The sequence below is a fragment of the Pelophylax lessonae genome, assembly GCF_965119305.1.
Source record: "Pelophylax lessonae genome assembly, chromosome: 1".
Lineage (NCBI taxonomy): Eukaryota > Metazoa > Chordata > Amphibia > Anura > Ranidae > Pelophylax > Pelophylax lessonae.
The window spans coordinates 500,819,083-500,832,071 of NC_138768.1; the positions used below are offsets into that span (position 1 = coordinate 500,819,083).

At 42.0% G+C, this 12,989-nt stretch overlaps 1 protein-coding gene across 2 annotated transcripts in view; it reads left to right on the top strand.

Moving 5' to 3' along the window:
• Positions 1–12,989, top strand: part of GAK (cyclin G associated kinase) — a 191,091-nt gene that overhangs the window by 143,732 nt on the left and 34,370 nt on the right. The window contains exons 18-22 of one of the 2 annotated variants that reach the window (XM_082248016.1): positions 1,130–1,209; positions 1,853–2,046; positions 2,651–2,785; positions 9,715–10,206; positions 11,315–11,476. In XM_082248016.1, the coding sequence (XP_082104142.1) occupies positions 1,130–1,209; positions 1,853–2,046; positions 2,651–2,785; positions 9,715–10,206; positions 11,315–11,476 (1,063 nt within the window). The remainder of the gene's footprint in view (positions 1–1,129; positions 1,210–1,852; positions 2,047–2,650; positions 2,786–9,714; positions 10,207–11,314; positions 11,477–12,989) is intronic. The other variant, XM_082248017.1, reaches the window with a different exon arrangement.

Below are 12,989 nucleotides of genomic sequence, written 5' to 3' on the forward strand. Positions count from 1 at the left end.
CGTGGGCCGCATCAGCATTATAATTGCCCTCAAAGGGCCGGTTGTATTTATAATACTAGATGTCCAGAGTGTCCCCCCCCCCCCCCACATCAGATGTCAAGAGTCCCCCGTACCCCCCCACCCTCCCCTCCCTTACATCAAAGTGCACCCTCTTACCTTGTGTTGCTTCTGGAGGAGGAGTTGGGAAGCAGAAAGTGCAGGGTCTGGAGGAGGCCCAAAGGAGGGCTGGAGCTCTACTGCAGCTCTAGGAGAGGTGCGAGGGGCCACATGAAATGGCTTGGAGGGCCGAATTTGGCCTGCGGGCCTTGTGTTTGACGTGTGGTATAACGGGTAAGGTCCCACCCTTTAGGTTAAAGGTTCACTCAAACAAGAGAGTGCTTCATGGGCAGTGCATCATCAAGTGTCTGGCTCAGGTTTGCAAGGCTGCTACTTGGTCTTCAGTACATACATTTACTAGGTTCCACCAGGTGGATGTTAGCGCTCAATTTGGATGTAGCGTGCTATAATCAGAAGTATAGATCCTTTTTTTGCCTGAGGGCGGTCTTGGGATTACTGTGTTCCCTCCCCTCACGGGCCTTGCCTTAGGACATCCTAGATCGTCCTTATGGGCTGCTCTGTGTCCTGTGATGTACAAAAAGAAAATTGGATTTTTCCTACAACTTAACCATAAAATACTTTTCTTGGAGTACACAGAGGTCCCGCCCCTCTTTTCTGGGATCTTCATTGCTTGCTCCAAAAACTGAGCTTCTATCTGTGTGGGAGGGGTCTGTCTATTGGTTTGCCAGTGTCTATTCACCTATAGGTGACGTATAACCCATATCGTCATTATTAAGGCCTGCTCTGTGCCCTGTGATGTACTCAAAGAAAAGGATTTTATAGATAAGTTGTAGGAAGTCCAATTTTTTTTTTTCCTCCCGTGCTTCTTTTAACATGCACTACTCTAATGCATTGGTGTGAAGGGACTCTGTATGAACAGTAAAGTGGTAGTAGGGGACCTGACCACCAAAATTGTATTATTGTATTTTACATTTCAGCGCCCATGTATGCAATAATCTATCGTATTGCTTTTTATAATGCGTGTTTGTATAATGATTTAACTATGTATTGAAAATGTTTGTTTATGTTCCAGATGACTTCAATGAAGATGTTCCAGATTCAGTTTCACACTGGCTTTGTTCCAAGAAATGCCACTACTGTGAAGTTTGCAAAGTATGTAGATATGTGTTATTTCTGGGTTTTAGAACTGGGTACCATTTGTTTTGTATTTAGACTTCCATGAAGCACAAACTTTTCCTGAATGCAGTTATTTTCTTTATGTCACCTGCCTTGCCAATGCGGTCACCGACAAAGCCCAAAAAAAACATTTTTTCCCCCCCCCTTTTAAATAGATTCCATGTATATTACTCCAGAATCTGGCAAAAAATTCACTTGGAGTCATATGATCATTAATCCTGTGGTTTAAATATTTCCTACTTTAACTTTTTCCGTGTACTGCTGACTTTGCACTTCCCGAACATTTTTTTATTTCCTGTTTTTTCCTTCAGTGTACCAGTAACAGTTGGAATCTGCTGTGTTTTTTTTTTTTTCTTTATTCTTGAATGCTCTTACTTTTATATGCATTAAACTTCAAAAGTTATGACTGCATAAAGAACAGGAGGAAGGCAGGACAGAAGACTGGTACCTTACATTTCTATCTGGGATGTGATCTGTCCAATTATGGTTTTATTTCTATTTTAGGTACCAGGATATTTTTTTTCTGCTTTACAATAGTTTATTGTCTCAAAGTATTTCTGAAGTGTATTTTTTCTGTTTGACAACGACATGTTTAATTCCATTTTGGGTTTTACTTTAGGTATGATCTGGATGCCTGTGATATACAAGAAAAATATCCGGACTTATTTCAAGTAAATCTGGAAGTTGAAGTGTCTCCTAAGGACAGACCGGCAAGTGTCACTCCACCATGGGAAAACCTCAACACCAAGAGATTGACTCCTAAAATACTGTTTTCAAGCCGGGAAGAGCAACAAGAAATCCTGTCAAAATTTGGTAAAGGGACATGGAAATAGAGGGTTCTTTAAAACCCATATATTTAATTTTTCTGAAACCTAAAACCTTCCTGAACTCTGCTTTCTCAGTGTGACTTCTTTGTTACTGAGAAACTCTTAAAGTTTGTATAGCTAAACCTTCTATATAACTTTAGAAACTGTAGAAAAGGGTTAAACCCCTGTCAGTTTATTTTTTGCTGTCCTGATTGATTTCCTTCACTTGCTTGCTCAGATATGCAACCGGAAGTGGGAGAGAAATGAGGGGAATTCCTCTTAGACAGGTCCCATCCAAATGGGTGTCCTCATCTTACCTTTCATCCTGGTGACAGCTGTATTATTTTGGATTTCCCATCACTTTCTGTTTTGATGACCGAACAGTGAGTGTATGAATCAACAGAGACCCTGGTCACTATGAAGACCTGACAAGATTTTAATTCTTCCCCCACTATATCTAAAATGAGTAAAAATACACTTTAAAATTTATAGTCTTTTTTTGACAAGTTGAGGATTAGTGAATTTGATAACTAATTTCTAATACTTTCTCTGCAAGAAGTAGACCATGCATAAATATTACTGATTGCAAACAAAATAACTTGCTCTTTTAGGAAAACCTGAATTACCCAGACAGCCAGGATCAACTGCACAGTATGAAGCTGACACGTGCCCAGCAGAACATTCTCCAGAGCCACCAAACTCTGATGCGCTAAAGAAGAACTTCTTCCAAACACTTGACTGGCAAGGTAACTAAACAACATTTCAAAAAATGTCAGGGTTTTACTATATGAAGCATGTTGTTTTGAAGCAGTTTCCCATGTATTCATTAAGAAATATCAGAAACTAGGCCGAAGGAAGAAATAACATAAAGAAGAATAACCGTAAAGCAGAAAAGGGGAAAGGGGAGAATGCAATAATATTTGCACAGTGCTTCGTTTGCCTTGCATTATCTTAGACCAGTGTTTATAAACCTTTAACCCTTTAAGATTATGCACAACATCGAGGCACCCCATCCTAAAATGTAAAAACAAAATTGATAGTTTTACATAATGCAGCAACAAACATCCACACACGTGGGTCACCCAACCTTAGAAGCCATTATTCCTCCACCTTTGCACACTGCTACTGATTTGTATTCTAGCATTTCTCTTTTCCCTTAATTTCTCTTCCTTTCTCTGCTAACATAACCACAGTGCTGACAGGGGGCAAACAAGGATACTGTGCTGGTGCCTGGCATCGCCCTTATCAACTGATGACATCATTGGTTGTTAGGAGGCTAGTGGCTGGCCTGTGTGGTGCCCAGAATTGAATAGCTGCACTACAAAAACCTTTGGCTTTGTGTAACAAATTCTGGTTTGATCCACTTGCTGGCTTGTTGACAATTTTTGGGCAATTTGTGGTAATTTTTTAGGCATTTTACCAAGGTACCCCTGAAGAACCCAGAAGACATCCTGGTTGAAAGAAGCTGTCAGGCAAATGTATGTGCCTGTGCCTAGTATTTTATATAGATTAACAAGCTCTCTTTTTAGATAATTTGAGTACCTATAATCCACAAAGCTGGCTATGTTTGTGTAAAGGCGTCAACCTTTCCAATATCTTCACTAGGGATGCACCTATATCGGTACCGAGTATTTTTTACTTGTGATAAATGCTCTCAAAACCGATACTTTGCAGTAAGATTTGCATCCATACAAAATGGCGCAAATCGCACTGCATGTAATTTGAACAGAAATGCAGTTTGATTCCTGTCTGAATCGCATGCGATTTCCTCCACCGTTTGTGTGTGTGTGTACCCAGTTAAGAAAGCGAAGCGCCATGTAGTGCGGCGATAGGCAGTTTATTAAAATGTTATAACAACATACAAAGTAACTATCTAGTTAAATAAATTTCCCCATCCCGCCAATGATGGCAAACCACGGGTGCTGAAGGAGATGTAATGGCTGTCCGCCTCCAAGCTGACTTCACTTCCACTTTACATCCACGGGAGTCCCAGAACTTCTCCATCCCTGTGAGCACCTCCAGCGGCCATGGTTTGCTATCAACAGCAGGACGGGGACACTGCAGATATGGCTTTGACTAGATGTTTATTTTGTAAGTTGTTATAACATTTTAATAAACTGCCTATTGCGGCACTACATGGTGTTTCGCTTTCTTTACTGGGTTCGCACACACACAGGAGCCTTGGGGGAAATCACATGCAATATGGACAGGAATCGCACTGCATACCTGTTCAAATCGCATTCGATTCTTTGAAGTGCGATTTGCACCTCTTCATTTTGTATGAACGCAAATCACACCGCAAAGTATTGGTACTCTGTAACAGCGAGTACTTGACAAAAAGTATCGGTACTCGTACTCACCGATAAAAAATCCAGTATCTGTGCATCCTTAATCTTCAGATATAATAAAATACTTTCAATTGTATATTTACCTTCCCAAAAGGGAGCCTATAAGAGAAATGTATTGTTAGAACTTACATACACTTGAATGCAATCAATAATTTCATCCTCTGAATGAGTCGGCCCTCAGCAGTGCCTCGGTGAGCAGTACTCACCCACCCTCAGTGCAGCTGTTCAGCATGTGCAGTTAGCTGCAGACTGTGGTACAGTTCCGCTAGAATCCTGGTAGTTCCAGTTCCTAAAGACCCTTTCCATGAATCAAAGGGTATGCCCTGAAGCAGGGACTTCCCTCACCCCCTTTTCTGCCTCGCAGCAACAGATTCTGCTCTGATTAAGGTTGAGAACACTTCAGGGGATCCTCTCACCCTCATGGCAGACATCAGATAGAGAGGATATGGGGTGAGGGGAAGGCCAGCACACGCAGTGCACAGGGCCGTGATGAGGTTATTCAGGGTTCCTCCTAAAACTCTGCACTTGGGTTTTGGGACCTTAGTCTCCACACCTCAAAATTGTCCCTGATTTCCTCAGGTACTTCCAATTCCTTATTTATAACTAGATAAGAGTTTCTAGCCTCTATGGCAGACCTGTAGAAAGTCTCTGCCTCAATGGAGGCAGTGGGACGCAGCAAGGCATAAGCACAACAAGTTGGCATCCCTTGTTTTTTTTTTTTTTTTTGTTTTTTTTTTTTATAAATTGTGTTTTTATTGAATGAAAAAGAAGAGAAAATCATAACATACAAACAAGGGGGGGGGGGGGTGCCCCCATAAAATAAACAGAAGACCGTCCGTCCAATTACAATATAGCAAGTGCAACAATATATGTCAACCAAACATGAGAGTAAAGCAGGAAAATAAGGGGGAGATGAAGGAAGAAGCAGAAAAATATAAAGTCCTCGGCTATAAGAATCCCAAACAATTGTGACATTTCAAGAGCATACAAGTCCCAATCAGCCCAGATAACATTAAACCGTGATATCATCATGGACTGTGGCCGTTAAAAATTCCTTCCTCCGCATCTCCATCACCAAGCGCTGAAAAAGAGCTCTATCAGGGGGTCCCCGCTGAAGCCAATGAAGCGGGATAGCCCTCCTGGCCGCCAGAAGGAGGTAGGAAATCAATCGCTTGGTAGGCTTGGAGACACCAGGGAACTGAAGTCCCAGGGCAGACCAGTAACAGATTGTATCATTGACCTAACCATGTCCCAAAAGGGCTGTATATGAGGGCATTGCCAAAAAATGTGATGCAGTGTACCCAGGCCCGTGCCACACCGCCAACAGTTGGCGGAGCAGGACGGATCAATTCTGTGCAGCCTAGCAGGGGTTCTATACCAAAATAACAACATTTTTAGAGTAGTCTCTCGGCACCACACATTGGGAAGACTTGAAGGCAGAGGTCCAAATCTTATCCCACATTTACAGGGTTATAGGTCTCTGCAGCAACTCTGACCATTTCCGCATGTAAAGGTGCGAGTCATTAGCTAACAGGAGGGTATCATGAAGGATGTTATTAATAGAGGACACCAAATGGCTCTAGTGAGGGCCTTGAGCGCATAGATACTCAAAGGTAGTAGGTCTCTCCAGGGACAGCGAAACTGACAGACTGAAAAAGGTGGCGTATTTGCAAATAAAAATAAAAAGTGTGTTTCGGGATGGCAAACTTTTCTCGCAAGGTCTCAAATGAATAAAGGTTGCGCGAGACCGGGTGGACCAGGTTACGAAGCTGGAAAAGAGGTGCCTGGGACCAGCACCACACTCGGCTAACTTGCAGGCCATCTGGTAATAAAGGGTTAAACAAAACATTAGTGAGTGGCGGGCATGGTCTACACCAAACTTGCAAGGTAGAATGCATAGAAGCAAGGCACATACATTTCAGAACCCGGTCAGCATGCAATGACTGTGACCAGAGCAATGAGCAAGGATGGACCGGGAAAATCGCACCCCTCTCTATTTCCGACCACCGATTGGGGGCCACCAGGGAGGACCAGGAGGCCGCCACTCAGAGATGAGAGGCATAATAATACTTAATAACGTCAGGGGCCCCGAGACCCCACGTGTCCTCGGATGAAAACACTACCGAGCTAGCCACTCTATGAGCCTTACCCTGCTGGTTTATTGTGTGATTCGTTAGAAGTGAAAGTGCCTGTAGTGAATCAGGCTTTTTGCAACCGTAACAAACTGTGGATAACAGGTTTGAGGCACTCCTTAAAGCCATATTAACCACAGAAGGATTTGCCCCCTTAATAAGCAGGCCATATTTTGCGATTCGGCACTGCGTTACTTTAACAGAAATATGCGCAGTCGTGCGACACTACTGAAATAAAATTCACTGTGCGATTATTTTATTTTTTTGCGCTATAAACAAATAGAGCAACAATTCTGATTCTGCTATATAATCACATTCTGCTATATAACATTCCCAAAAACAAATTTTTAATCAACATTTTTCATTTTATGCCAACTTATAGTCTGCTACATATTTTTGGTAAAAAAAATCACAATAAGTGTATTTTGATTGGTTTGTGCAAAACTTATTGCGTCTACAAACTAGGGGAAAGATTTGTCATTATTATATATATATATATATATTTTTTTTTTTTTTTTTTTCTTTGCTAGTAATGGCGGCGATCTGCAATTTTTAGTGGGACTGCGACATTGCCATGGACAGATTGGACCCCTAACTGACATTTTTGACACTTCTGGTGGGGACCAGTGACATTACTACAGTAATCAGCGCTAAAAGTATGCACTGTTACTGTAATAATGACATTGGTAGGGAAGGGGTTAACCTAGGGGTGATCAAAGGGATAAGTGTGAGCCTAGGAGAGTGTTTTCTAACTGTGGGTGTGGGGGGTGGACTTGTGAAATGACTACAGAGACTTGTGATCCTATATAGGAGGATCACAGGTGCTCTGTGATCATTTCAGAGAGAAGAATGGTCAGCTGTTTACAACGGCTGACCGTCCTCTCAGCGGGGAAAGATTGTGGCCGCCGGCCCCGTGAATTGGCATCCCTGCTGCCTAGTGGGGCACGCACTCGCCCCCCAGCACCATGCGCTTGACTGACGTAGGGCTACGTCGGTTCGTGCAGGAGAGCGAGCCTGCTGCAGTAAATGTGCGGCGGGCGGTCGAGAAGCTGTTAAACCAATAATGTAATATATTGCATCTTACCAATCGTTGGATATGGTGGCTGCATTCGTGTTTTTTTTCCTTTTTGTTTTCACCTGGTGACCTGACTAGTAACATATGTGTTAGCGTGCCCCCCCCCCCCGCTCTGGATGCTGGATGGAGGAGAACATGGGGTACAACAGACAGCAGTTTTGTCAGTCTGGGGGGTAGTGTTAAATGTACTAGCAGATTTGGGTATGCTAACCAATTGAAGCCAAACTCCAGCTAACACTTTGTAATCGATTACAGCAACAATTTCTTTTTCTCTTGGGATAAAAGGTTTTATCTCATGTCCGCAAGATGGGGCTCAGAACTGGCAGTCTCATCTTGTAAAAAAAAAAAAAAAACCCTTCCTTGGGCCCCCTTTCTCCCTAAAATGATTTCCTCCTTCCACTTTAACCACTTAAGCCCCGGAGGATTTGGCTGCTAAAAGACCAGGGGTTTTTTTGCGATTTTTTTACTGCATGACTTTAACGGACAATTGCGCGGTCGTGCGACGCTGTACCTAAACGAATTTGACGTCCTTTTTTTCCCACAAACAGAGCTTTCTTTTGGTGGTATTTGATCACCTCTGCGATTTTTTGATCATGCGCTATAAACAAAAAAAGAGCGTAAATTTTGCAAAAATAACAATATTTTTCACATTTTTTTATATGAAATTCCCCCAAAAAAAAAATGTAAAAATCAAAATTTTTTAACATTTTCAGCCAATTTGTTTTATGCTACATATGTTTGGTAAAAAAAATTGCAAAAAGCGTATTTTGATTGGTTTGCGCAAAAGTTATCGCGTTTACTAACAAAGGGAAAGATTTTTGTCATTTTTGGTGTTTTTTTTTTTAACGTGTAATGGCGGCGATCTGCGATTTTTTTTTTTCGATACTGCGACATTGCGGTGGACAGATTGGACCCTTGACTGACATTTTTCACACTTTTGGGGGTACCAGTGACATTACTGCAGTAATCAGTGCTATTCATATGCACTGTTACTGCAAAAATGACACTGGCAGGGAAGGGGTTAACTTTATTGGACAGGGAGGGGTTAAGTGTGTCCTAGGGGCATGTTTCTAACTGTGCAGGGACATTGCTATTGGTGTAAAAGCAAAGATCCACGGTTCTACATAGTAGAACGGACAGATCTTCACTTTTACACAGGGAGAACTGACAGGCAGCTTGTTTACATAAGCCGCTCTGTCTTTCTCCCTTCACAGGAGCGATCGCAGTGTGACTGGCGGACATCGAGTCCGCTGGTCACACGCACTGACTTGTCTGTGAACGAGCCGCGGCGGGCGTGCGCCTCGGCGGGCGCGCGCCCGCCCGCAATTGGCTCGCAAGTCAGTGAAAGGCGAGTGACGTACCGATACGTCACTCTGCCTGGCCGGGGCTGACCGCCGCAGTATATAGTCGTGCGGCGGTCGGCAACCGGTTAATCATGCCATATTCCTGCCTTTTCTTGTCTTGTTCCAAAGCAACCCACAAGGATCTCTCTACATTGTTTAGATGTAGTGTGCACAGTACAAGTATATCTCTCGGCCACGGCCATCTGAACTTCAAATTCATTGCTCATCTTGCCTGTGGACTCTGTGCTGTGCTGCTTCTTGTTCCACTATCTCTAGGTGGATTAGGCAGGTTATCACGAAGACTTCCACCTTGAAGGATAGGAACCCTCTTTTCCCTTTTTAAGGCCCACTTGACTTGTTCAGTTGGTTCCTCTTGGGGTTTTCAGCACCAGGTATCCGTTTCCCAGATTTGCAAACTGGTCTTCTGTTAACACATTTGTTAAGTTTTACCCGATGGATGTTCAGGCCTTTGCAGACATCCAGTTTCAGCCGTACGGTGCTTCTAGCTGCTGTTCTATAGATTAAAAACAAAGGACTGGTATATTTACAGATACTGTATAAACCCTAGAATTCCTAAAAGACCAACTGTTGGGTGACCTTTTTATATCCCGGCAAGAAAGTTGGTAATTTAATGAATTTTGTAGCAATTCAACTCTGTTCTACTGGGTATGCATACTTCCAGAGAGTGTAATTTGGCTTTTATAATTGAAGTATTGCGTATGTATATTTTGCTGTAAGTCTTACACAAACTTTTTTTTATTTGGATTATTGTTTCAGATCAAATGGAAGGACAGGATGTTCACATTGAAGCCCAAGAGTATTCTTCTAGAGAGGAGCTTGAAGAAGGCACAAGTGATAACAAAAGTGAACCCTCTGATGAGGAGTTTTTTGACTTTTCCCAAGTGCACAGTGCATTGGAAAGTGAAGAACGAGGATTAGATAATGTAGTAAATGAAGAAAACACTAAGTATATTTTGGAAGCTGACATTAATATACAGCTTCCAGAGCCAAAAGAAGAAGAAGCAGATTTGTTGGGACTTCATTCAGCTCCTGTAACTGCAGAAACAAGTACTATACCTGGAGAAATGAAGGGTTCATCTAGCAATGCTGCTTTACTAGACAATCTCTTCTGTGACAATTTGTTCAAGGATGATTTAAAAACAGACATCCAAACTGATAACTTACTAGGATCTGGAGAGGACTATTTCTTCAGCAAACAATCCTCAGCAGAGTCAGGTTCCTTATTCAACGCCTCAAATTCTGCTTCTGGTATGCAGCAGTGTATTTATAGTCTTTTTAATGTGTTGTTTTTGATGTGCATGTGAAAGATCAGTTAGATACAATTCCATACACTCCATGTTAAACAACCACCTCCCCATCTACTCCTGGTCATAGGAGCTATTTATGTATAAGAAAAATGACTTCTGGAATTCTGGTTTTTTTAATCTTCTCCTTTCCTGGCCTACTGATTGCTCAATAAAAGAGCAGCAGCACACTGATCGGTTGCACCCCAAGCATTCTCTTCTTGAAGCATCTTTATAATGTAAACCTGAGAGCACTGCAGAGTACCATATTTTCCGGCGTATAAGACTAATTTTTAACCTCAAAAAAATCCCCCAAAAATTGGGGGGGGGGTAGTCTTATACGCCGACTTTAAATATCCCAAAGGTTATTAAGTGTAATCTATGAAAGCCCTGGCTATCTGTGCCATATTCATCAGCAAGTTACCGTAAGTACCGTAAATGTATTCTCTTATAAATCTCCAAGGTATTGCAAGTAAAAGTATTACGGGTAGATGTATAATCTTCTCAAGGCGCTGGCTGTGCTGGAATCCTGTACTGGTATACTGTACCATAGCTTCGGCTACGTAGTATTCCGTGCTGAGCCAGTAACGGTGAGCGATGTATTCTATTATTGATTTCAAAACCACTGCTATTACATCAGATTATGGTACTTAAACTTGTAGCATTTTTCTTTCTTATATCTGCCTGGAGTTCAAACTAAAATAACATTGAAAATGAACAATCTGTCAAGTTCATTTTTAAATATACTTGACCTGAAATCATTACATTTCCTGTAAAAGGCATTGGAAACTTTTAATGCCTTCTTTTGTGTCCTTTCTCAAAGACTAAACATGTTTGGGGAATTGTTTTCTACAGCCCTGCTGCTACATGACTGGTATAAATTAACTGCACTACGATTTGCAGTAATTTTTATTAAACCAGCAAATTTAAAAAAATCTAGCTTTGCAACAAAACGTAAAGGAAATCATTTTATTCATTTTGAATGTTATCTGTTTCTAGATAATAATTTTACATTCATGTTTTTTTTTTGGGTTCTGTATGAAATGTAGATGCATTATGCTTTTTGTTAACAGATCTATTTGACCCATTTGGCATAAATACATCAGAAAACAAGTCAGGAGGTCCTGAGCTATTTGATTGTTTCTTGAGCCCACACTCTGCTTCCACTCCCAATGTATATCCTTCTGAAAAAAATGCTCCAATCTCTACCTCCAATGTGGACTTCTTAAACCTAGGTAAGAGTCAAAGACAGTGAGTCCTATGAGCCCTGTACATTTAGGCCTCATGCACACTGGACGTTTTTACAACTGCTCCTAGAGGCATTTGGGGGTTTTTCTTTTCCTGCCTTGACAAATTTGCTTTGAGTCTAGGAGCCAGCTAAAAAACTTAGGACACTTTTTTTTTTTTTTAACGAACAAATCTTACAGGTGTAACATGTTCCCGAAGGTGAACTTATCTTTGAATCCTTTCACAGCCAGAGCCATTTTTGCGCTTTTTGCACACGTTTTAAAAAATGGGGAATGAGGAATACTATATATTTTCTAAAAGCAGACATCCTAGACCTAGAGAATAAAATATTGGTAGTTCCAATTTTTCATGTCACACGATATTACTGAAAAGGTCTAGGAAACACAAAATACAAGTTAAAAAAAAACATATTAAACGGTAATTTTAGGGGGTGAAATGCAATAAATCATCCAATTTTTTGGTAAAATATAAAAGCCGAGGTTGCACCGAGTAAATAGATATCCAACATGTCATACCTTAAACATGTTGTTACCCAATATTTCTCTTTCGTTCATTTACAGACACAGCTCTTCATCCTCTTGACCGTAGGGTTATTCTTCCCCCTACAGGAGTAGGATACTAGACAGAGAAAAAGATTGAGCACGCCTATGGGACAGTCCCTGGGGGTATACTCCCACTTCTTGCTATAGGTATTCAGTTTTTTCCTGCCTAGTCAGGAGTAAGGACCTAGTTCCTTGCTGGGACCTCTGGTCCTGGCAATTTTTTTCTTTTTAAAATAGAATTTTTATCCTCTCTTTATTGTTTTGTTCTTGTGAGAATATACAATCAAGTGCCGGACTGGGCGATGCATTGGATAATCTAGATCCTTAGGGTCTAACCAGTCCAGCTAGCGAGCACGTGCAGACTGCAGATCCTTGCTAGTTACTTTGGGGTTTGCGTCCATACATCCTGTGTGCTCAGATAGTATAGATGATTCCTCTAGCCGCACATGAAAAAGCGCTAGTGGACGCACTGATTGTGACGCTGCTGGAAACCTTGCATATGGAAGATGCAACTAACGCAGCATCAGAGGTGCGGGTCAGCTTTTGCGGAGCTGCCAGATCAGTTGGTCTTAGGGCTATATTTTGTCTGTGACACTGCTTTGTATGCTGCTCCCCTGATTTCTAGACTGTCTGTCTCAGTAGTGGTCCTGCGGCACATTATCTGGCTGAAATGCTGGTCTGCGGAACAGGCTTCTAAGAAGGCCTTGTCTAATCTTCCATTCGTGGGGCATCGCCTGTTTGGAGTTTCCTTGGATGACATCATCGAAGGCCTCACAGGGGGAAAGAGTACTCTTCCCCTTGGAAGCCTGAGGAAGAAGGAGTCCCGTCGCAGATGGGGACCCTTCTTTTCGGCTCACAAGCGGCCTTTTCGTCCCTCAGAGTGTCAAGACAAGGGATCCAAGCCCTTTCAGGCTTCCACTGGGCATTCCAAAAAGTCTTGGTCGGGCAAGCCACTAGC